General features: G+C 42.4%; 2 protein-coding genes across 3 annotated transcripts in view; one reads left to right on the top strand and one right to left on the bottom strand.

Annotated features, from left to right (window-relative positions):
• The window catches only part of LTK (leukocyte receptor tyrosine kinase), a 62,619-nt gene extending 56,973 nt beyond the window's left edge, over positions 1–5,646 (top strand). The window contains exon 29 of the mRNA XM_052783714.1: positions 114–5,646. Coding sequence (XP_052639674.1) covers positions 114–887 — 774 coding nt within the window. The 3' untranslated portion in view covers positions 888–5,646. The remainder of the gene's footprint in view (positions 1–113) is intronic.
• Positions 5,647–6,099: 453 nt separating this feature from the next.
• Positions 6,100–25,125, bottom strand: part of ITPKA (inositol-trisphosphate 3-kinase A) — a 40,531-nt gene continuing 21,505 nt past the window's right edge. The window contains exons 2-7 of one of the 2 annotated variants that reach the window (XM_052782139.1): positions 21,321–21,417; positions 18,916–19,129; positions 17,025–17,229; positions 12,243–12,344; positions 11,136–11,207; positions 6,100–10,230 (exon numbers count right to left, since the gene is read on the bottom strand). In XM_052782139.1, coding sequence (XP_052638099.1) covers positions 10,027–10,230; positions 11,136–11,207; positions 12,243–12,344; positions 17,025–17,229; positions 18,916–19,129; positions 21,321–21,417 — 894 coding nt within the window. In that variant the 3' untranslated portion in view covers positions 6,100–10,026. The remainder of the gene's footprint in view (positions 10,231–11,135; positions 11,208–12,242; positions 12,345–17,024; positions 17,230–18,915; positions 19,130–21,320; positions 21,418–25,125) is intronic. The other variant, XM_052782140.1, reaches the window with a different exon arrangement.

Genomic DNA, 25,125 nt, shown 5'->3' with positions numbered 1-25,125 from the left:
TCAGTCTCTGCCAAAATCTTTTTTGCTCTGATAGCTATTTCTCTTAAAATGCAGGTGTGACAGTCACCCTGGAGGTGCTCAGGGTGTAACAGATTCTTGTATCTCTTTTTCAGGACCCTGATGTCATCAACACGGAACTGCCCATGGAGTGTGGCCCCATGCCAGAGGATGAAGGGAGTACAGTCATGCGCCCAAACATTTCCAGTGGGATAGTGCCCCTGTTGGTAAGCCCTTCTCTCACACCTCAGACAATGCCTAGAACACTGGACTCCCACAATGCTGGGCTCAAACTTGTACAATGCCCACAAGAGCTACTGGTGGAGAATCTGAGCAGCCGGACTGTTCGAGGGCCCAGCCTGCCATGCCTCAGTGATTTCAACAGCGGGTCCTGGTTCCAGCAGACCTCGAACCAGAAGTTGGAGCTCAGCAATCCACCAACCCACAAACTCAAAAACGAAACAAAAAATCTTTGGAACCCAACTTATGGATCGTGGGTGCTAGAGAACATCTGTCATTTCAGCCCCAGCTCCAAGCTCAAAGCAACTCCAGAGCGGGAAGATTCAGGCTTTGATGGGAATTGCAGTTCTCCTAGCTCTCGGGCATCTCCAGCATCTCCAAGTCGAAGCAACTGCCCTCACCTGGATATCAGTGGGATTGAACTGGTGAAACTCCAGACTTTCCCCTGCGGCAATGTAAATTATGCTTATGATGACCTGTGCTATAGCTCTGACCACGAGCCATCAGCACTGGCGGAGGTCAGAGCAGCTGTGCTAAGGAGCTCCAGTCTGCATAGAGATGAAAAGCCTTTTTATAAAACAGAGAAAACATCGAGAGAGAGGGACTCGGGTCTATCTTTGTCAGATGACCTGAGTGTTACTCCAGTATAACAGAAACGGTTCTTCCAAAGATCAGGGAATGTGTGTGTCTGGAAGAACTGCTTCTTATTTCACTTACTTCCTCCATTTAAGTTCCTTCAGATGGGTGATGTTTCAACATCAGCAATGTTCTGCTTCCTCCTTCTGTGTGCCAGATCCCCAGATCGTTAAAGACAGTTGCATTTCTATCTCTGTCCATCAAATATGTCCCACTGAGCCAGCATAGAGGTGGAGAACAATGGCATTGCTGCTCTGATTCAGAATACAATACTTAATGAAAGGACTCCTTCTCAATCTGCTCAGGTGAAAAGAAACAGACCTACCATCCAACTGCAGCATTTGGATGGAAATAATGATCAACACAGGTTGTGCTTCTTTCTGACTGAAGAAACCAAAATCGCATGCTGTGCCAGCAGCAACCAACTTGCAAAGGCTGCTATATTCCTGAGAGCTTTTTACAGTCCTGATGACTTACTAATGATGCTCATGCACTGTAAGGGAAGTAAATAAATAGCAGCCACAGTTGCAGCTGTTTTATTAGCAGACCCTGTGGAAAAACATGAAAACATGAAAACAAAACTACTGCTCAAATTGGAAGCAACAGAATGGATGAAAAAAAAAAAATCCAGGCTCCTCTGAGCATGTGCTTTGAAAACAAGCAATGAAGAGGAAAACAAATTTACTATTAAAAACCAAATAGTTGGTGGAGCTGATAGTATCCCTTTAAATAGCAAAGGAAATGTGCTGCTTGTCTCATGGTGTTGCTTTCCTCACAGCTCCCAGCGTGGAAGGGGCAGGTGGTTTTTTCAAGAAAGGGTGAGCTGCATGGCATGATGAGAAATGGACTGTCTTTATCTTTTAATGGACTTGGGATGAACTTCATTTTTGTAAGTACTTTGATATTCTGCAGTAATTTCCTGTGCTATGTTGGTAAGCGTTAAGCTGAGGTTCTCAGGTTACCTTTGGTGCACTGGAGTTCTCCTTGGTTTTAGTACCTACTTCTCTGAGGTAGAAACGAAGGAATGCAAGGGAGGGGCAGAGTGAAGGGGAAGCTAATACAAACACTACCTTACAGTGCCCTTTACACAGGAAGGTAGAATAGCTCAACCATTTGAGAAAGCTAAAATCATGACTTGGCTTCACGCACCTGAACAGGTCGTCATTTCTTCTTGCCTTGCAAGCATACAGACTTGCTGGTAAAGGTAGTTGTTTGTTTTGAAGACAGCTCATTTCTAAGACTTTCTTCTGTTGCTTAGGGTCTAAACTGATGTTTACTGGTTAAAGCCTGAAAAATAAGGAGACTGAAAAACTGAGTAATTTGGATTAAGCCTGAACAGTCTTGGAAGCATTTTGTCCATGCTCCACTCCTGAATGTTGCACTGCCAACCTACAGTGGAAAATTATGGGCTGCCTTCATGTGTAATCAGGTTGTATGGTGAGATGTCAGTTGTAGACTCTGGTTCCTTTCTGGGGGAAGAGGTGCTCTGTTACAAGCTTCAGCCTTAGTGATCAGCTGCACATACAGTCTGAAGATGTGGGCTGGCAGGAGAGGGTTGCTTTGACCACACAGACTTCCTGCCCTCTGCATCATTCGGGGATGGACACTGCTCAGATGTGGTACAGAAAAGCAGAGTTAAGTCTCAATTCATCTTGAGTGAAATGCATCTTCAGCCTAGGCTTATACTTTGTTGGTCTGACTTTGTAACTGTTCCAAGCTTCCTATAGTTTTAGGCCTTCGGCTTTAGAATGAATCGTTTTATATACTATCATTTCCAGACCTGAGTGGTGATGATGGCCACCTTTCAGCAATGACCTGTAGGGTATGGAAATAATTCCAAATCCATGTTGTGAAATGACAGATGGTCAGAACAGAGGGGTCCCTCTGTGCATGCGCAAATTCCAGGAGTGCTGTGGGGACTGCTGGGCTTAGTGACTAAGGAAGAATGGTTGCCCTTGCCTCATGCCCTTCTTTCCATTTCACCTTTGCTTAAGCTCTCTGGCCTTTCTCATGTTTAGCTCATTGCCTGTCCTATCTTACATCCAGGAGCTGCTACAGCCCAGTTAGATGAGGCAGGAAAGCCCAGTTAGCAAGAAATTTTCTCATTCTTTCCTCTTGCAGAGGCTAACATTTTTGGTCATGTTTCAGGCTGGCCACCTCTGGAACATGCTAGTCAAGAATAAATACATCTAATCTTAGCTAATTGGAGTAACATTGGTTTATCTTCACCACCCTTACCTTTCAGATATGCATAAACCATAGGACTAATGTAGAGTAGTTTTTTCCCCAAAGGCAAGCTATCAAACTCTCCAACAGTTGTGACTGGGCATCAGCAACTCAGGCCCTGCATGTGTGATAAGGCCACAGCAGAGTGTAGTGGCCCTAGTTCAGCTGCAGTGACGTAACACCAGATTGCCTTCCAACCCTTGTTTGTAACAGGCTCTACCCTGAGCAGAGCACTGGTGGTCATGACCGTGCTTTTGCAGGCGTATTATGACTCTGCTTTCAATTCTCCTTAGCCATCAGCACAGGTGGGAAACTAGAGGAGTGAAATACTGACTTGTTCAGAAGCCACAGGACGTTAACTATACCACCTTTTCTTCCTGCAGACTTTTTATAGCAGGCACAAGACAGTTCTTCATTTTTTTCATGTGGAAATGACTATACAATACCCTGAGATACCAGTGAGAAGCAGGTAGGATCCCTGCTGTCCATACAGTTAACCAGCTTGAGCTACAACTGGTTTACCCATACACAGCACTTGCCTCAACATAAATCACAAATTTAGAAAGGCCAATAGTGATAAAACTAGGTAAGCCACTGAAAAGTGAAGTGAGAGAAGAGCACCGTTCTATAACCAATGCCACAGGCAGTCTTGGCTGCAGCTATGCCTTCATTTTATAAACAAAATACAAGTTCTTCAGTCCAGCACTTTGGACAATACCTGTTTTTACTGAATAGCTGCATCAAGGTACTTAGTTACAGGAAGAGCATAGACAAAAGCTGCACTGAGCCAGAATAAAACTCCATCCTGCCCAGTATCTTATCTCTTAAGATAAGACCAATAGTCAGGTGTTGAAGGGCAATTGTAAGAGTAGAGTGAGCACGTGGTGATTATTTATTTCCTAGACATACTTTGCTGGTTTACAACAGCATATACGGAGCCAGATGCAGCTGTCTTGTAACCAGACAGAACATGGAGCTGCACATACCAAATGGGCACTAAAAGAAAGAGCTGGGAATTTTAAAAGAATCTGCATTAGCAACCTACATTTTACATATAAGCTCTCAACTCCCTCAGATGGAACTAAATGTAAATGATCTTCTGTCAGCACAGTTGCCATGAATCTTTGACCTGTAACAGTTTTTCTGTGCATATCTGCTCTCTTAGCTGCTTTTTAAAACCCCTCACAGATAATGAATTTTTAATTAATATCCTGGAGGAAATGATGCTAATATTGCTCCTGTTGTGATGCTAGAATGCTATATGCTGTCCAAACCATACTATCTAAAAAGAAAAATAACAATCACAATGACACATTCTACAACCTTCAGTCCTACAATTCCAAGACTGAAACTTACTGTTCATACAATCACAGATTTCATAGCGCTCAATTGCTACCATTTCAAAATGTAACTTGCTTGAAACTGTTTTTTAAGGACACACTTTTAGTGCATAATCAACGAGTTGAACCCATAGTATCAAAATTAGATTACTTTGGCAATTGAAAGCCAAAACTTGATTTTATTTCCTAGAGGAATGACATGAGCTGGAGATCTGGCATTAATTCAGTCCTGTAATCCATGTGAAAAGCCTTGCACCATTTGCCCACTGGAGAATCAGCCATTTATAGGATTATTATAAATTGTTCTTCCTGGGGGGTGTCTGTCTTTTAACACGTTACCAACTTGTTCTTAGGTTTGTGTGTATATAGTTGTTGGGTTTTTTTTCTTCTGGTCCCAGCATTAGTACTTTATGTTGCTTCATACAACCTCATACCTACATTTTAAAGAGGGGACTGAATAACAAAAGATGAAATAATAATGTGAATTTCAATTTGTCTTTCTCTGCTTTCTTTTCATATTTGTTGATATTTGTGCTTCAGGTTTTTTTGTTATCTTTTCTCTCCTCAACTGAAGTGTTTTTTATCATCATTTTCCCTCTCAAGAAACAGAATTTTTAACCGCACAGATTTAAGGTGTCCCCCTCATATCAATCCTTTTCCTGAGGTAAGTTCTCCACTGATTTGCCAATGGGCAGGTGTGCACTAGGAAAGCTTTACAAGTCTAATGAAACAGTTATGGGCTTCTGCAAGTGTACCTTATTCCACCTCCAATACCCCTACTTACCTGAAAGAGAAGAAAACACTACTGCTGGGAGTACAGTTTTCCCCAATGGATTTGCATCTCCACCGCTGTGTCAGCCAGGGACCACACTTCCTCAAACCCTTGAGCAGCAGAGCTCTGCAAGGCAGTTTCTCCTGTAGACATGGCCATGCTCTCTCCTCCCGGTTGCCTACCCTTTTCAATCTGAGGCAGAGACCTTAGGCATGACATCACTAACATCTTCCCATCTCATCATGTGACTTTTTCATTTAGTTGAATTGGTTTTGATTTGTCATTACTTCTGACCATGGCAGCAATTCTTGCCAACTTACCTTTCTGGGTGACTACTGTACATAAGTAGATGACACACCTGCTTCTATGCAATTTAAACCTGGACAAGTGTATACTTCTATATTTGCAACACAAAATAAAGAGACACTAACAGTGGCTATTTGTGTCCCTTCTCTGTGAAGTACTCTGCACACAGGTAAGAGGACTCTCTCTTGCTGAGAAGTGTTGCCAGTCCTGGAGGGTTGACTGCTTCTTCCCTGGTGCCACACAAAACTGCCGCATGGAACAGTTAACTGCTCCGAGTCTGCCAAGTGCCTTTTGATGTACAATGTTTTGATATACTGTAGGCTATGAACTGAGATTTTTGAGACAGCTTACCTCTAAGGAAGCTGTCAAGCTTTGCGTGGATCAGGTTCTAAAGCAAACTTACCTAATGGGTTTTGGAACCAAGCTCCAACGTTAGCTTCTAGATGTCTTGGAACTGGTTTTGGTTTAGGAAATGTGTAGATGCTAAAGACTAAAAGCACAAGAAATAAATAGTTTTTGTCCCTTCTCTAAGGAAATTCTTGGAGAAAAGATATTACTGTCCTGTGACCAAATCACAGTGGATGTGTTTTTTCCTTCAGTCTCATTTATTTAGTAGCATACACACTTCAAAGTAACAAACACTCAACCAGTACAGTCAATGTCAAATGTGACCATGGTCAGCATTGCATTGTAGTGTTCAGAACGGATGCATGTGGATGATACAGGCCATTTGATCTCAGTACCTTAAGAATAACAAATAATAACACCACCAATTTAAAAAAAAAATAGCAAGAGCCCTCTGAGATACTTAAGGGTTTGGTCCAACTCCCATTGAAATCTTTCCCTATAACAGGAACTGGATCAGATGTTAAGTGAATTCCCCCCCTGTGTAAAATTAAGAGGGATTTGATTTTTACCACTTTGGTTAAATTTCATCCAAATTTATATCCTTGTGGGGCCCCAACACTCATCATTTTTAAATTTAGCTGATGTATCTCTTTCCTTGTGCATTTCTTTCTATATTGCACCTTCCTCCAAAGAGTCTCACAGCATCTTGCAAGCAATAACGAAGGACAGCCTCACACCATTCCTGTGAGGTAAGTAGGTACTACTCCCATCTGTGAAGTGGGAAAAAACTTGAGGCCTAGGCTAGTTGTCCAAGGCCAAAAAAACCCAAGTCACTGACAAAGTTGAGGGAGAGAAGTCCTACTGCTAGATTCACACAGGAATGCAGCAGCTACAGCAGGAAGCATTGCTCCATCTAACTAGTGAGTTTAAAGACCCTGGTGCCCAAGTCAGAGGTTAGCTGTTCAGCACCAAAGTGCCTCTGGACCAGCATATCTTACCATGCTGTGGAAACACGTGCTCTTGGTGTCTCCGGAGTGAGGCAGTATCTCAGCAGGGGCATTAAAGAACTACATTCTGGACTTGTTTGTGAACAAGTACCTTGGTTATCATGCATCAACTCATCTATATTACATGCCTGTGCAAAGGCATCCTGTTGACTCTCTAGTAAATATAAGCTTATTCAAGGCAACTTACTCCATCATGAAAGGCAGCAATACTGCTTCCTCACACTAGCAAGTGAGCATACACAGACAGGCTCCATTGCGGTCCTACACTTGCAGGTTGCCAATGAAAAGCTGCCTCCTTTTCTCCTTCCCCAGAACAGCAGCAGCCAATTGTGGCTTCTTCCCTTCTAAGCCCTTAGCAAGCCAAAGGGCCATTTCAAAACTAACTTGCTAGAACTATGTATCATGTAGAATGAGTTTGCAGACCAAGGTCTGCTATAGCAGAGGTTTTTCTTTTTTCCCTGACCTTTTCAACTACTGCAGAGGAATGGATTATTCTCTGCGTTTCCCCCCCCAAGACCACGTACTGCAAAACATCCAGGTGCTAGCAGCAGTTGGTTTTTTTGAAGCTACTGGTACCACATTGCTTCTAGTTCCCCTTCAGAAGTGGACAGTCATTCCAGAAGTTTGTCTCAAATTCTCACCTGACATTTGAGCATCAACTTTTACCCTCTAAATCTCCCCTCTAGAAAATAAGTGCAAAAGATTCACATATGTGGTAACACAAGAAAGAAATTTAACTCTGAAGACTAATTAGGCAAACTACTAATGAATTCTATCACCTTAACAGTCTCATTTCTAAATTTTCTAATTTTATTATAGTAGGACTGCTTGCAATGCAGTCTCATAGAAAAGGTATTGTTATTAAAGTCCTCCTCCGTGAGACCTATTTACTTCCTATTCTCCTTAAGCACTGCTAACCAATGGCTTACCTGCTGGCTGCAGGAAAGGAGGAAGACGACTTTTTTTTTTTTTTTTTAAATTGTATGGAATTCACCACAGATTAATTTCTCATCTCATAGCAGTTCAAAAGTTAGGAGGCATCTGGAATGATAATATCTGTGCACTCTATTGAAGGCTTGCTGTCACTTAAAAAAAAGGTGTAAACTCTCTGAAACATCCAAGTGGAAAACTCATTAACATACTATCATGAAAATAAAACTGAGAGGGACTCTGGGAGGCCACAGAAGTAGTCTGAACTGCAGAAATAATTACCAGTTTCAAACAACTGCTGTTTTAGGATTAAATGTTTCCAAGTGTTATTACTTCCTACAGAATACCCACTCTATGTCATCTTTTAGGTAACAACTAAGCTTGAATTTTTAATACTGCTGTTTTGTTTAGAGATGATGAAAAACTCATTAAATCTGACCGATCTCTTAGTACGGTAGTGTGTTATCTAAAAGAACTCCTTTTAGAAATTATTTTAGGCTCTCCAATTCTAATTACAATTGTTATAGCTAGATTTCATTCCAGATCCAAACTCTACAGTCTTTTTTGGCTCATGATCATGATTATTATTGAAATAGCAGTTTCCCAAAGCATAGAGTCACCTTCATACATCCTAAAGTTCTCAGAATCTCTCCTGAGCACAGGACACCAGGAAAAGACAGCAATTTCTGATCAATGTGCATTACTAGCTTTAGATGTTGAAAGGGCGATTAACAATCAAATAGTAATATAAGTCTTGTTCCTCATTTTGAAAACTGCATCATCACATTATTAATGTTAAAACCTGGAATGCTAGTGAACACGTGAATACTGATAGTATTTATACTGCTAGTATTTAAAGAACTGTTCAAGTGACTAGAGGCAACCAACAGAGAAGGTATGTGAAGTTATTACAAGAAATCACATCAGTCTTTCTTGATTTTCACCAAAACACTGTGAATTTTCTGTGGCTGTGCCTGGGCCACAGCAAAAGAAAAATGAACCACAGGTGGCCCTGTGATTCCAGATGGGGACTCAGGGATGTGATATAGTGACATTCCTTCCCCCAAACTGCCCTGAGTTAACAGCTGATACCATGGAGGAAGGATGCCTGGGAATTATCTCATCATTAGTGTAGTGCTGTGAATGGAGAAACATTACCTTCCTGATCACTGCACCAGTCTACACACTTAAGTGGCAGCATTGTATTTGGGAACAGGAACATGGCTAAGAAGTCACATGCATTAGGAGACAGTCAAACCATGACCTTAAGAGATCACAGTGGTTGCTGGCTACTAGTGCGTGCATGTGTGTGCACGTGTACAGGGGTTTTATCTTAAAAAATAAACAAACCTTGGAAAAAACCCTTAGTTCCCTGGTCCGCGTGCGAAAGAGTCATTACTGATTTTCAGAACTGCAGTTCAGCTGCAAGAGGCCAAACTTGCCAAGCTAGGCACTTTTCCAACAGCCCACCCAGTCTGAAAGTCAAAAGTTTTTGGAGACAATAGGCTGCTATTCTCTCCCTAGAGTATTTGTAATCTCCTGAGAGGCTACATAAAAAGCAAAGGCTGTTCTTGGACAGAAGTGAATCGAGGCTAGGGTAGGGAAGAGGAAGAATGGTCAACAGCAGTTACCACATCCAGCCACTACAAATCGCTGTCTACCTTTCCTCCAGGTTTCTTGTGATTATCACCCATTTCCACCTTGTGCACACTGTAACACAATGCAGCAGAAGTTGTTGGTCCAACCTACGGTGTACACAGGAGCAAGGAAACTTGGAATTAGGGGAGAAAAAACCACTCTTGCTGGTTTCAAAACTATGCAGTTCCCTGAAAAATTGTTATTCCTACCCTGAATCCCCAAGCACTTGCTCTGGTTTACTAAGAGGTAATCTGGAGTCCCATCCATTTGCCAGAAATGAAAGTCATTTTGGTTTACCATGTAGACCTCTTGACTCATGCTGGTGTGATTCCTGAGTATGGAGATCTTCATTCTCTGAGGACCAGTCTGAAGTTAGGCTGGTGCAATACAGACCGATCTGGAGTTATTTAGGTTCATAGAGGGCTGATGCAAAGTCATTTTGATCACTAACTGCTGGGTTCTGGATGCAGCTCCCTCTGCACTGATGACCTCAGGAGTTTGGAGGGAGTTAAAGGTTTCTTTCTGAGTGATCCCAGTAGAGCAGAAAGTTACAGACAAGCCCTGCAAGTTTTGTGCCAATCTCAACTCATCTTTCAGTGATGCTTTCCAAGATGCCAATCAAATTGTCCAACCCCAACAAGTACCCATCCTCCCTGTTGCCTTCTTGCCAGGGGATCCTGTGATCCAGTGTCTGCCCATCAGGGAGAAGAGTGGTCTTTCCAAAATCGATCAGCCAGACATTGGCATTCCCACTGCCATCATGTACAAAAAGTAGTGAACTTCCAACAACCTGGAAGACAGATTGAGATGATGTGGTTAAAAACACATCTTTAGCTCTCCCCATCACTTAACACTTCCCACTAAGAAGATGACTTCCTCTAATGACCTTCTCACCCATGACCCAACAGAGTTTTGGGCTGCACTTATATATTGACAATTTACATGCCCCATTTGCATAACCTTATCAATCAGTAACGTATAAATAGGCACGTAGATGGGAAAAGGGACCCAGTAAACAAAGGGAAGAAAAGCAGTTCTCCAGCTCACTTGGCAGCAGATCTCAATTTGAGCAATCCAGCAAAAGCCAGTGACTACTTTCAAAGAAAGACCATGACCCATGATTAACAAAAATGCTTCTAGCAACAAGAGGAATTCAACGAGGTAAAAAAAAAAAATGCCTGATCTCAAAATCTTGAGCTGTAACAAGCAGAACTTACAATGCTAGTGATGCCTTCTCCACAGCAAAGCATACAAGGAGAACATACAGAGCAGAATTATACAGTGTTTCAATGTAAATCCAGTATAACTAATAAAACCTTCGTTGTCAAACTATAACTGAATGCTACTGTACCAAATGCAAGCTTCCACATTAGCATTCCTCTGTAAAGATTCCCACTGGAACACACCAAGATTAGAGAAACCACAGGAAACTGATAGTAATAAACCATTCCCTGCAGTGGCCCAGAGCTGTTAAATGCTGGGATGTTACAAAGACGGAAGGATTTATTATTCCTCAACTGGTTTAATTGTCTGTATCGTTGTGGTGGAGGGTTTGTGGTATCTGTGTTGTTAACATATATTAGTTTTCTTCTACCACAAACTCCTTTCTACTAATACAGCAGGCTGTTCCGAGGTACATCTGAATTGCCAAACAAAGCAGCAATGCACCTCCACAGCATTACACTCACTGCTCACCTCATGTCGCTTGAAGAAGTCTGAGGATTCAAGAGTGATATGAATTTCCTGCAGACGCCTGAGGTATTTTTTCTGGAGGAAGAGGAAAAAAAAACAACCCATAAACATTTAAGTAAAGAATGAATGAAGATACTATGTTTACAAGAGTCAATATAATGAAGAGGAGATGATAATTTTAGGCTAGAAGTCCTTCAAAACAACAGGTTCATCATTTGAAAGTCAATCTGAAAATACACTTCAACAGGCTTTCATAGGGAACGAACAGACTGAAGTTCCTCTGCTGCCTGTGTTACACCAAGCATACTTCTCCATCTTGCTTTGGATGCAGTGAGACTTTCTGCATCCCTTTTTTTTTTTCTTTTTAATAAAGAGAAAAAAATTTCAAGCAATTAAAAATCTTTCCGTTCTCCACAGTGAAAAGAGAATGAAATTGTGTTAGAGGGACAAGGAGCTCCAGCCAGGGCAGGGCGGGGCGGGTGGAGAGATTTTAAAAAAAAAAAAAAAAAAAAAAAAAATCAAGGCCTAATGCATAAAGCTTTAGTATACATTTTTAATGCTGCCCTGTGTTACCAAGCATGCTCCTCCTGGAGGGCTAATCTGCCTTCATAACAGCTTCTACACTGCAGCAAAACACTATGGCATCCTTTGAAGTTCCAAAGACAAGAGACACGTTATGCCATCTACCATATGCCTGCTATGCTACCTGTGAAGCAGCATACAGGAATTGCTCTTTGAGGCAAGTCTCACACATCAGAGCACAGCCAGCCACCGATCTCACTTCCTGCCCCCATGCTCTGGTTTTATCCTCTCCAGACTGAATTCCCAAATCACGTTTTCCTGCCAACACAATACTTGCTTAGACATCATCATCCCTCTGATGCATCTAACACCCATGGTCAAAGCTGATGACAAGCCATGAATTAGCTTGACTGACATTTTGCTAGCATGAGGAACTCGGGGTGAACTCATGGCAAGAGCTGACAGAACTGGTCTCGGCCAACTACTTCTCACAGCCCAGCGAGTCCCCATGTCCACTCCATCTGCTGCATGGCCCTGAAGCAAGTTCATTGGGTCAAAGATCAGTGAACCTGAAGAGTTCAGACTCACCAGAATAGTTGTGTTGCCCTCAATGAATTCCACAAAAACCTGTAGAACTTGCTCCTGTGTCTTCGTAGTTTTGAAGTTTGTGTTACATGTTCCATCTGCCTTCTGCACAAAAAAGCACAAAGACAGAGATCATTATACGACACATATCATTCCCCTCATCAGTCAACCCTCTTGAACCATCAACAGCTCAGCTCTTGCTAACCAGATGAAAGTGAGTAGTTGCACAGGAAGAGAGTAGATGAACCAAGCAAGAAGTGGAGGAGAAAAGATACAAAAGCTGATTGGATAACTTTAAATGGCACTTCCTTTCCTGTTGAGTGCAGTTAGAAAAAACACAACTCATGATATTACCAGCTTGCAGGAGGGTTTTCTCACACAGCAGTACTAGCAGTGCAAAGTTCAATGGGGCAAACCACAGTGACCTCTTTGGTTGTTCTCTCACCTAGCTTGGTGTAGTCAAACCCTGGCTGGGGGTGTAAGGGGACATTTTCAAACCCAATTTTACTAGCTCTTTTTGTTTGGTTTTTATTTGTTGTTGTTTTTCAGTGGGGAAATCAAAGAATTGTGGTTAAGACTTAGTTCCCAATATACCTTTGCACATTAATGTGACCCAGAAGTCACAGAACAGAAAGCTAGTTGCAGACAAGAACAATTCGGGATTTGCAATGCTAGCAGTGACACAAATCCTAGCACTGACAAAGCAGGTGTGTGAATTTTGTCAAAGGACAGTGCAGTCATGCTTGTATCCAACTGGGTCCTGGAGAAATTCAGAGTATTTTTGTTCTAGCAGTAAGGCTTAGGACAGAAGCATCCTGCTACTGAAAAAACTAGTCTTTTTACGTGCTAATAGTGACCAGTTTGTGCTTGTGGAGCTACAAGTAAGAAAGAACAGTGCATGAATCAGAGGTATCTGTCAACACAGACTATATGAATATGCATTTCTCCAAGACCATCCCTGTTGCTTCAAGAGACACAAATACAAGCTTTCAGGACATGCACGTAAAATACAGCAATTATTGCAGTTGGTAGCCTGTATCCACTAAAAGCCTGCAGGATTATCAAACTGTATTCCTCTCCATTGTATCAGTCCAATGAAATCCCTCATTTCCATTACAAGAGTAAATCAACAGGTCATCAAAATGTGTTCCCTCCTACATGTTAGAAGTCACTGCAGCAAAACTGGGTAAATTCAGCTCCAGTCTCAGCAGGTGAAACACTATTTACTCCACAGCAGAATTCCGCTCCTAGTATACACACAAAAAAAAATCCGATAATGCTAAATTTCCAGATTTATCATGCAAGAGAATGAACTGACTGAATGGCAAAGCCATGCAGAACAGCCTCCCACCTACCAGACTTTCTAGCAGCAGAATAAACAGAATTTTATTCCAAGGCTGTGGGCCAGATACAAGTGTGGCATGTCAGCCTGATGAGATGTGTAAGTTATGCAAGAGAAGTTCAGCAGGTAGGCAGTGAAAGTTAGGAGCCATCTGATCTGACGTGTGATAATACTCAACAGCACATAGAAATTTGGAACTTAGTCTGATGCCTCGCACCTCTTCACTGGAGTAAGGTTGTTTTAAAAATAGTTTCTCCCCATGCCCCAAATCCCAGAACAAAGTCTGGAATAGCTGCTCTGTGTACCCTTTTCATCCTTTTTTGTCTGGAAAGACCAGTTGATTGCTTCCCTGTTGTTTACAAACACTTTTATGATTTTTTCCTTTGCAGTGGTTGGCAGGAAACATAACTGCTGCCTGTCTTTACTTGCTGTAAACAACGTCCAGATTTTGAATGACACCATCCCTCATATTCTATCCCAGGTCCCTGCAACAACTCTGGATGTGCCTGATCCCCAGGAGGCGCTTGCCTGACTCGCTCCTTGAAGTCGTATCCTTGTCAAGGCCTCCACATACATTCCTGCACAGCAGAGCATTCCATTGCACAGTGCAGCTAGCGGGCCACTTGCAGCACTTCTCATTAGATGTGACAGTGACACAGCTAGCAGGTTTGGCAGCTCCATAAAATAGTGCTACCTATCTTAACCTGTGTGGTCTTGCTCAGATTCCTCTGCAGACTTCCCTTAGAGGGCTCTGGGTTAAGGTTGTGACCTGAATGGATTCACAAAGATTTATGAATCAAATATGTCCTCCTGGGAAAATGGCTATCCCTGACATACAGCTAAAGGAATGGTACCAAAGGAAGAAGTAACTTCCCAAACTGCAGAGAGATTCAGTACAGAATGGGAAGCCAGAACTCCTGATTCTCAGCCCCATGCATCTCTGCTTTGCAAAACTATTAGCTTAGTGTTGTAGAGACAACGTTTGTGATGCCTAGCCTTTAGACAGCCCCTTCCAGAGAGGAAACCTGCATTCTGAATCTGACAGGCACAAGAGACTGAGCGTCAGGTGCCAGCTGTAAGGAATCCCAACAGTTCAAACTATTTTTGATAAGAGGAAGAGTGACAAATCCCCAAAACAAACCTGACTTGATTTCAGAGATATGGAAGCAAGGCAAGGAAAAGAGATGGATCAACCTAAAGAGAAAAGGTACCCCACTGATGAAGAAGGAGTGCATATGGTGAATCAGATCTCATTTATCGGCAGCCATTTCACAGAATGGCTTCTATGATTTCACTTTCTTTGCTTCTGCTTCTTACTCCAGCAGCCGCAGGGCAGGAATATTTCTGAATAACCAAACCCAACGTATCTGCTCAGCTAACTCCAGGAGTTAACAGTGCACTCAGGGAGAACAACCCCTTTTCTCATCAACCACTAGCTGGCACCACTGATCCTTATAGGCTCTCCTCTCAAAAGTGGGATCTCTGCAGCATGGCTTTGCTTTTCTGCAAATACACAGAACTGGATGTACAGTTCAGCTATAGTGAAACAGTGTAGGGAGTACTGACTAGCTGTATTGCTTGAACAACACACTTTGTCACCATTTCTTCATGTAAAAAAATAAGAGAATGACACCTACATCCCTCATAACAGCACATGGAGATAAAGGAAAAGGTAACGTACTGCAGTACTCCACAGCATTTCCTGTGCTTCATCAAGGATTAAGTATTTGTGTCCCGTTTTGCAGAGTTAACAGCATTATCTCAACAGAGGGAAATATCATGCAGTCTGTGTGCCATACTGCTCCTACCCATCTCTGATAACCAACCAAACCACAAAGAAAAAGCCAGGAGGTTTTACTGGAGCTCCCCTGTGCTCCCTTAGCTCAGTCACTCTGCATGACTCAACATAAATCTGTACGTCTTCTACTCCGACCAACTATCTTTCCAAGAACATATGTAAAAGGTCTCAAGATCATCTGAGTTTCTGATTCCATTACACAGGGCATCCAAAGACCTAAGTGGTATAGGAATAAAACAGATATCTTAACAACATCATTAGATGGCTAAAGGGTAAGACAGGAAGTGTCTTGGCTGGATGGGAGCCAGATCATCTACCACCCAGACAGCTCCTGCGTGAGGATGCCTGTGTCTAACAGCCAGGAGTGGGTGGCACAGCGTACAGGGGGCCAGCACAGCATGAGCTGGAAGCCCTAGCTCCTGTATCACAGCAGGAGAATCTGTGAATGAGGAAGGGAGAAGACAACACAGGGAAGCAGAGAAAAAAGGGGTGTTTAAAGAGCCTCTGCTCGTCAGTGTTGCCCTCTTTTACCCCTTCCTTCTTCCTATGTGCTTGAACTATGAAAGGGAAGCAAAACTAACCCAGCTTATAATTTACAATGTCCTAACATACCTAAATTAAACATATATGCTCTGGGAACATCCCGAAATCACACAGGGTAACCCACACTAACTTCTTCATAGCTGTCCCGTCATGGGCTTCAGGTAACAAGTACTCATCCAGGGTGTGGGGTGGGTTTGGGCAGCTCTCACCATGCTCTGTGCTGCTACAGGTACACCACTATCTAAACCCAAGCGGACTAGTTCAAGGCTAGCTGTGACAGGCCTATGCAAGCAGAAAGCACACTTCTGGATTCCAGCAAGCGTTAACATTTAAGTAACCGAGTCAGGTGGCTGATATTCTGAGAGTAGGGCCTAATGGGCTTCTGGGTAGGTATCTGACATCGCCATGGAGCACAACAAATATAAAGAATTAACGGGTATGAAAGAAAATTGCCAAGGTTCTTCTCTGGCTGTAAGGTAGTATCCTAGGAATGGTATAGGGGCACAGACTTATCTATCGAGAACAGCAGATAGACTTTGTTGACAGAGAAATTTTATTTTTGGTGGTTTTGGCTTTATTCCAGCTCCCATCTATACTGGATATTGCCACGTATTTAAAAGGAAAAGGGGTTTCTCTCAATCCTAAGAATATCTAAGCTGATACTTTTAACATGCCTTGCAAATAAACATAACTGGAACAAAACCACTTTACTGTGATTGGAATAAATATGTATAGTTCCTGGATAAAAAAAAGTAATTGCATGGGGAGAGGCAGTTATTTCTTCAGCTCTGAATTCTTCCTTATAACAGTCTCATTTTCATTCTATCTACGCTGTGCACCTGCTTGAGTCCTTCCTGCAATGTCTCTGTGGTTGAACCAAGTATGGCTGATGTGCATTTGATGCTTAATTTCATTGACACTACTCTATTATAATTACAATGGATGCTTTAAAAACACGATACACTGAACTCTGTGGTTTCGATTAGTGCATTTTCACATAATCCTTTGGAAAACCTGGCTACTGATGTGCACTAGCTTTTTGATTAATCAACAAATCAAACAAAGCTTGGTCTGTAAGAACAGGCAGAAGTGAAACTATTACCTTAATCCCTTCAATCCTGAAGCCCAGGTTGGCACTAGAGCTGATGGTTTCCCTCCACTGCATGTATCGGGGTTTGGTGACAGCATGCTGGGCATTCTCTTCAGCTGTGGGAGCAAGAGGATCCACTTCAATCATTTTCTTGTACATGTCCTTACGCAGCTTTGGTTTCTCACGGGCCTTAGTCAACTCTTCCTCCAGGTATGTCCTGCAAAAACATCACATCCCAACAAAACTGTAAGGACTCCCCAAACATTTCTTTTTACAACTTATAAACTGGCCTCAAGAAATGTCAACCAGGAAAGTGAGTGTTATCATTACCCCAGTTTTGCTTATGGGGAAACTAAAGAACACAGACTAATGACTGTGCAGGCATGTTTAGTGAAACAGCCGCAGGAATCGGGAATTGTGTCATTCGCTTCTTGTTCTAACCATACCTTAACTTACAGTTATATGTTATTATGTCCTGCTTACAGAATGGGAGAAAGCTGAATTCCTACTGTGTCATGAAATAGAACTGTATTTTAAGAGAACAGTTAGGAGAGATCACTTACAATGAAATCAAAAGCAAATAGGGCTGCTGAAGTCTTACTGTCTTCTCTCTCCTCAAAAAAAAAAAAGTAACGTGAGCTATGTGCGATTTTTTTTAGACCTCAGAATGCAATTAAGGTTTTACTTAATGCATCGCAGTGAAAGACAGAATCATTCTTCATATAGTAAAAATTAAAGAGTAAAGCAGATTATCTCAGCAGTTCCAAACCAGAAGAGGTTAACTAAGAACAAGAAGGTGAAGGGTGACAAACCTTCCACGTTTTGCTGTTATCACTCAACCTGTTAATCTGGTAACCATTAGAAAGGCACTATGCATGTTCTCTACATTCCACTGGACTCCTAAAGCTTACACTTTGTCAGGTGCCTGCAATGTACTTTCTTTATCACAGCGTAATAAACCAGGCTGGTGTTTAGGAGATGCTGTCACTCATTACCAGAATGTCACCTACTTTGAATAAAATATGTACTGATGCAAATCCTTCTCCTCTTTCTTCCGGGCATACCAGTGTTATACATTTCTACTCTGATTTAGCTGACAATTTGTTTAAGGTTTTGCATCTATTTGAAAAGGCATGTCTGCAGTCCTGTAAGTTGAATAACTCATTTATGACAGTAACTTCTGAGAATCTGAGCTGGCAGCCAAAAGATTACTATGACAGTTCATACCTCTCTACTGTTACTCCAGGCTCTCACCAGATTCCTTATCTATTTGTTATGCTTAGATAACATTTTTGAGGTTTTCCTCTTAATCACAGACAAGAAAAGGAAAAGAAAGTGAGAATCTGGAGAACAAGGTGATAGCATCATGGAGATGTCAGAGTAGGGAAAAACACAGGTCGGTCCTGAGCAGATGGTCAACTCTTTTCTTTACAGAAAAGATCAATACCAGTGAAGACTCATTCAAGCGTTGGAAACGGGCTTTCACACTGCTATTCAGTCATTTGCATTTGGAGATGGGAATTTTACTCTTTGTGAGGTTTTTCTGAATCACTGCATACACAAAGATTAAATGAACTGGCAGTGAATGAATCATGTAATTTTTTTCCCACGTATTATCAGGCCACTGCAGAGAAACTTTGTCTTAAATTGCCCCTGAAAATTTCTTGATGTGGATAGTTTTTGAGGCTATAGATCAGTTAGCTTCCAGAATCCATGTACAATCAGGCTACAGTGGGACCTACTCTCCTCAGGTTGTCCAAGGTGATTGCCATACCAACACCAGGTTGTCTGGACTGAATCCCAAGGCTCCAAAAACATTACCAAACTCCTCCAGACAGATCACATCCCCCCTTCTTTCACATGCATTTGGGTTAGAAAGCACTTTCTCTTTCATGTACCCCACCTGATCCCCATCTTGCAGTCCATCACACAAGGCCCTTCAAAATCAGTAAGCAAGTCATCCAGCTGAATGTAGCTCTCGCCATCTCTCTCCACCACACCATGGAAGCAAGGGACACAGGAGCGTAGTGGGTCTTTCATCAATCGCTCAAAACACTCCTTTTCATTCTCTGAGAAGCGTTTGAGAATCTTCCCACTATCAGCTGCCTTGAAACTCCCTAAAAAAGAAAACCAAACACATGCTGACAAGACTGACCTGCAAAAAAGAAAAACACCATCCCCCACCACTCCAGCTTCATCTACCTCGGCCTCATGACACCAGTTAACGATTTCTCCTCAACAGAAAAGATAACATGCCTTTCATAAAAAATAAAATACCCAGGACAAACACAGCCCTTGGCAGTGAAAGTCCATTTGGATACATTCCCATGTCAGAATTTACAGCTTTAAGGAGTGCAGCTGCTCCAGGCCATCTTTCTTTTTTCCCATGCTAAACTCTTTGTTAGGATATTAAAACACTACTATACTTACTAAAATGCACAGGAAGAAGCCACAAGCCAGAATTCATTAATCCTCTGACAGGCTATTTTAAAGCTGTGTAACACTGCCAGTGTTGGCTCTGTCCTTAATCCTCACATAGGGTATACCTGCTGAGTGTGTACATACCGAGACAGAACGGTCAATCAGTGATCGTTAAACAGCCATGAACAGGCCAGAAGCCAAGCACCGCCCTTTCTACACACACATACACACACACACGCTGTGACTGCGCATGCCTGTACCTCCAGGTACTGCCTCTCCTCCGGAGCCCTGCTAATCTGCAGGTACAGCCTGTAGTGCAATTGGTTTTTTTACAACCCTGTGTCTGAATAGTATCCAGTACAAATAACAGCCTGCACAGTCCAAGATTGGCAGTAATTAGACTCCAGCTGTTTAGAATCTCCTGTCCAGATGCTCTCCTGTCCTGCAACCTGCCAATAACATCTGAGGAAAGTACACCTTTCATTCAGAGGTACCCTTTAGTCTACGTGACATAAAATAGGTGCCAAAGTAGGAGCCTCATTAATCCTGGGGTTAACGCTCAACTTTTACCACAGCAGAATCCTTCAGCCATTGCAAACTGGTTCTTCTCTGACAAATCCTAGAACCGGCACTGCCTCAGCACAAGGGCAAAGGTGGTGATGACCCAGGTTTTAGGTTAGAAAGAACTTGTCATATCAGAGAAGAACAGCTGCAAAAAGGATGGACTAAATACAACCACAGAAAACTATCTAAAGCAGACTGGAGCAATATCTCTCCTAATCAACTTCTAGTAACCTCTTAACCCTCCTCTTCCACCCTAGTACACAAGCTTCCAGAAGGGTTATGATTACGCGACCAGTGCATCACTCCACACAGATCAAGCCAACCCCATACACACTGTGATAAAAACTGCAGTAAGACTGGGTCATCTTGGCACTCTGCGTGATACAAGTCAGCCCCACCAATACCACTGTGCAAAACGCAGCTACTCCATTTCTAGGACTAAATACATTTCTCTGTACAGCTTTAAAGTGCACCATACTAGTGCATTAGCATATAAAGAGGTGGTTCAGGTACTGCATTAAAGCACGATGCAGCATAGGTGCCTGCCCACATGTGTACTAATAAACCCCGCACTAGCACTTTAGGAACAAGGACTGCATAGGAATTAAATGAAGCATGAGAGAAGCAAACCTGATGACTTCTCTTTGTTGTTTTTTTGCCTTACCAATGAAACAAAGCCTACATCAGGAGCACACTTGCCAACTTCTACAGACACAAAACTAGAACCAGCTGACTGAGCTGTTCCTTGCACTCATACAGTGAACAATGACAGACTCACAATGCAAACACCTGGTCAGCAAGTCAATTTTCACCAGATTTGTTTTCCACCCAAGTGTTTACATTCAGATGAGGGGTTTGGGGCTGGTATTTGAAACACTGTCCTTGCCAGGGCTGAGGCACATACAGGTACAGGCAGTAATCCTTCTCTCTGGGGAACTAACACACATTGGCTACTCAGTCAAGAAAGATGATCCCATACCACAACCAACAGCAACAGATGGACTAGGGCTTCAACTCAACAGTCCCTCTTCTTTCCCTCTAACACATATTTTACATATATCACCCTACAAGGATGCATCAGGAGCCTGGCCCTTCCCCACAGTCTGACCATTGCTTCTTTGCTCATCTCATTATTCAGGCATATCGCTTCCCCTTCCCTATCCCCACCACAACAGAAAGAAAGATGTTCTAGTTCACAGATTTATGTGATACTGCCTGCTTCCTTTTTACGTGAAAGAAGGAAATAGAGAAACACTGAAACAGTCTCCCTTGCTGCTGCCATCCCGACTCAAGAGACAAACACATTGAAGATATACATCTCACCTGTATGCCCAGCCAGCTGCACCCATGAGTAGCGTTTCTTGAAGGGGCTGATGACTGGCAAGTTAACCATGGTTTTAATTGTATGCCACGCCTTTTTCTGGAACACAAAGAAAAGAAATATTAAGTTGGGCAAAAGCTGAAATCCTAACATGCCACAAACGTACCACATAGCTTCATACACATTGAATTGTTCCTCACTAATTTGTAAGTGCTCAAAGGTGGGACCACAAAACAGATGCTATGATCATCATTGGAAAAATATGCACATAAACCCAAGAATGGACAAATACTTAAATATAATGCCCTACCATCCACAAGATAGCTGCCTGCAAGAAATTAAAAAAAAAATTAAAAAAAAATCATACTGCACATCACAGGCCTGTTCTTAGCCACACCTGACCCTCTCTGTGTCTGAGTCATGCAGTATGCGGACAGCGGATGCTGAACACACACTTATGCACATTTAAGTTTCCGTGAGACATGAACATAAGCTGTTTGCCACTGTCATCAATACTTCCTTCATCATCACCTCATGATTAACTGCCTTCCCCGAGCCAACAGGTGAGTCTTACTGTGACAGATGCATAGAAAATGGATCTCTGGTTAGACACGGAGGTCACTCAGGTCCCTCAGCGCCCATTGACAGTGTGCTGTAGAGTCTACTCCAGGTCATGGATTTTCCTGCTCCCTCCCCTCTTTCCCAATCTTGTTACTTTTTAACAAAGCTGGGCATTGCTCTGGCCACCTTTGGCTGCCCTACAGTGCAGCTGTCTGGGTACCCCTGCAGGCAGATAGGGAAACAGAACAGCTGCTCACAAACAGCAGCTGAGTGCTCTGTCGAAAAGGCAGAAAGGAAAAAAAAAAAAAAAAAAAAAAGTAGAAAGTGAAAAAAAAGTCTTGTGCTCTGGAACTGAAACCCAGGTGGGAGAGAACCACAGCCCACTGGCGTTCATGTTACACTCTGAAGGATCCCAAAGTACTTTACAAACAAGGACAGCAGGCCCATCTCTTCTGTCACTAGAACATGATACCCTGCTGGAAAAAAAAAATGGAGCTGCATAATATTCATGCACAACATAGTGTTGAGGCTTTTTTGCTGAGATCAAGTGTAGTTGGGGATTAGGCTGCCTTTACAGAAGTGCTTATCAATAGCCTAACTGGGATTCACCAAAATCAATGGGAGGCATTGATTTCACTGAAAATGAATTTAGGTCATGCTCAACACCTGAAAAATCCACCTTCAAAACAACCACATCTTCTCCAGCAGGAATACTGATCTGACGATTTAGGTGCTTAGGATACCCGTTTTTATTGTCTTCTACACTATACTGCTACAGAAGTGAAAAACACAAAAAGTGAAATTGCAGGCAATGATACACAGGCAAAACGTAGCTCTCCAGATCACACTCTGACCTGGCCACGCTTTCGCAAACTTGTTCACTTATATCACGTTTCTTACAAGGTGTCCTCTAGCAACGTTGGTCACTGTGTGAGGGCAAAACCCTGCGGCTATCTTAGAATGTATCAAGAGGATACGTGAACTCACAGATGCAAGCGATCTTTCTTTTAAGGACTTGTCTTCACAAGAAAGTTTTAAGTTATGCTGCTGTCATAACAATATAATCACCATATGAGCATAGTTACTCTGAAATAAGATTGCTGCTTCCTATTTAACAAACTCTGGTGTTGAACGCAGTTCAAACTGAAATGAAGTCACTCTTAGTCTGATAGAAGTGCCCCCATGCAGCAGTAACACTTTTGAAAACATACTGTGACAGTGAGAGGAAGCAGCCAAAGAAAATCCTGGATGTTTGAGACTCATGAAGACTCAGTTGCACTTACTGCAACTCCACAGATGTTACTAACTCTAGCTAAACTCCAGTTTCATAAATACCTTCTACAGGTTTAAATGACCCTTTCATATTCTACATTATTTGCCTTAAGTTGTTCCAAACTGCAACCCTGCAGTGCTAAACAGTGACTTGGCTCTATCACAGAGCTGGCTGCTGTTTAGTGAGGATGAGACACTCTTGTACACCACTTATAAATGTCCATAGCCTCCTTCTGCAGGAAAGTGCAATGTAAATATTCTTATTCAAGTAGCAAAGATAAATTACATTTCTGTAGTCTATTTGCCAGATTTAACTGATAGCAGAAGCCCTTTAGTCTACTCTGCTGCTTCTACTCCAGAGGAACACAGCCCTAAGTCATTTAAAGAACAGTTGAAAGTAAACACCATTCTAAATTAAAATGATCCCTTTGAACATTAACTCCTGCCAAAGATTTAGTTTTTGAAGATTCCAGCCCAATTTTCAGGGTAACACTGCTTCTTCCCCATCCCTTAATCAGAAGTCAGCATTGCTCCATAACTCTCTCCTAAAGATCCTATACTCTCATTATGTCCCACTCCTAACAAACTGCATCCTGTCTCCCAACAACTTGTCATACTGCTATATCCAGAAGTGATAAGCAGCACAGGTTTTCAAGGAATACACATCAACTGTCAATGCAACACCACACTCCAGTGGTTTTCCTGCCTCCTGGCTCCCAACTAGCCCTAAGCAGCTGCAGGTTTTATTTGTATTGTGGGTGTGAAGGAGAGACAATGGGCCAAATTCAGCCCCAGCTCAAGTGGACTTTGGCTGCTTAGGTTACAGCTCCCTTGAATGAATATGTTTAAACTACTCATCCAACAAGCAGACACAGACTTTTTTTTTTTTTTTTTTAAATTTTAAATAATCTCTTCTCAAATCTTTCCCCCCCCAAGACAGGGCAAGCATAAGGCTCAAGCTAGGAGGGAGAGAATTGCTTCCAGACCCGTCCCATGGGGTGTGCTGCCACGAGCAGGGGTTCAGCAGTTGCATCTTCCTCTACTGCAACTTTCAGTCTCCCAGCTCACTCAACCCCAGATGCAAATTGCCAGGACACAAACAGGGCTGCATGCTGTTGGATCAGTGGTGTGAGTGGGATGATGAAAACTTTATGTGCCTGCTGTAGGAGGAATCTTTCTCACTTCTATTTCTAAAGCAAGATCTCTTCCCCTTTGTTAGCAATGGTATTATGTGCTTTTCAAATCACTGCTTTATGCTGCAATGGCAAAGAGGACTGCTACCACTGCCCATCTGTATTTGCAGTCCATATCTCCCTTAGTCCCCGTTTGTTCTAGATTGCTGCTCCATCTTCCTTGATCTTTAGCTCTGCCTGGGTTTCTCCAAGCCCTCATTTCTTCTAGATTCCCAGCCAGTGTATGGTATTCACATATATGCAGGGAAAACTCAGATATCTCTGTATCAGGATTGCCTGAATCAGATGCCCTTGACATCACCAATGTTGGTTTATATGGTTCTTGAGATCAATATACTCAAGAGTTTTCCAACAGGAAAAAGGAAACCATTCCAAAAGGGCCAAGAGGCAAATGTGAGAAATATTAACATTCTTAGATCCAGCATGTAAGTTAGTGTGAACTGTAACTGACACACTATATATATCTTCCTAAGAGATAAAAGGTGTGAGATGCTAAAGAGGGGAAAAGCTAGTTTCCTGCCAATGGGTCAGCCTGTTTGATGGGCTGTGCCACTGGAATTGTGTCCCTGGTAGCAAACAAACAAAAAATCAGGGGAAGAGAATGGGAGAACTGATGCCTGCAATGCAGCCACAATGCATACAAAGGATTGTGGCTTGGTATCTGACATTGATTTGTGTTATCTGGATTACTCTTTTGAATCAGTCTTCTGAATTTGAAGCACAGCACTGAAGAGCAGCACACATCCATGCAGCAGATGTGGCAGACTTGCTTTGCGTTAGC

Source organism: Harpia harpyja, chromosome 3 (assembly GCF_026419915.1).
Source record: "Harpia harpyja isolate bHarHar1 chromosome 3, bHarHar1 primary haplotype, whole genome shotgun sequence".
NCBI classification, from domain to species: domain Eukaryota; kingdom Metazoa; phylum Chordata; class Aves; order Accipitriformes; family Accipitridae; genus Harpia; species Harpia harpyja.
Note: the sequence above shows the minus strand (reverse complement) of the source record. Positions and strands in the feature narration are given on the sequence as shown.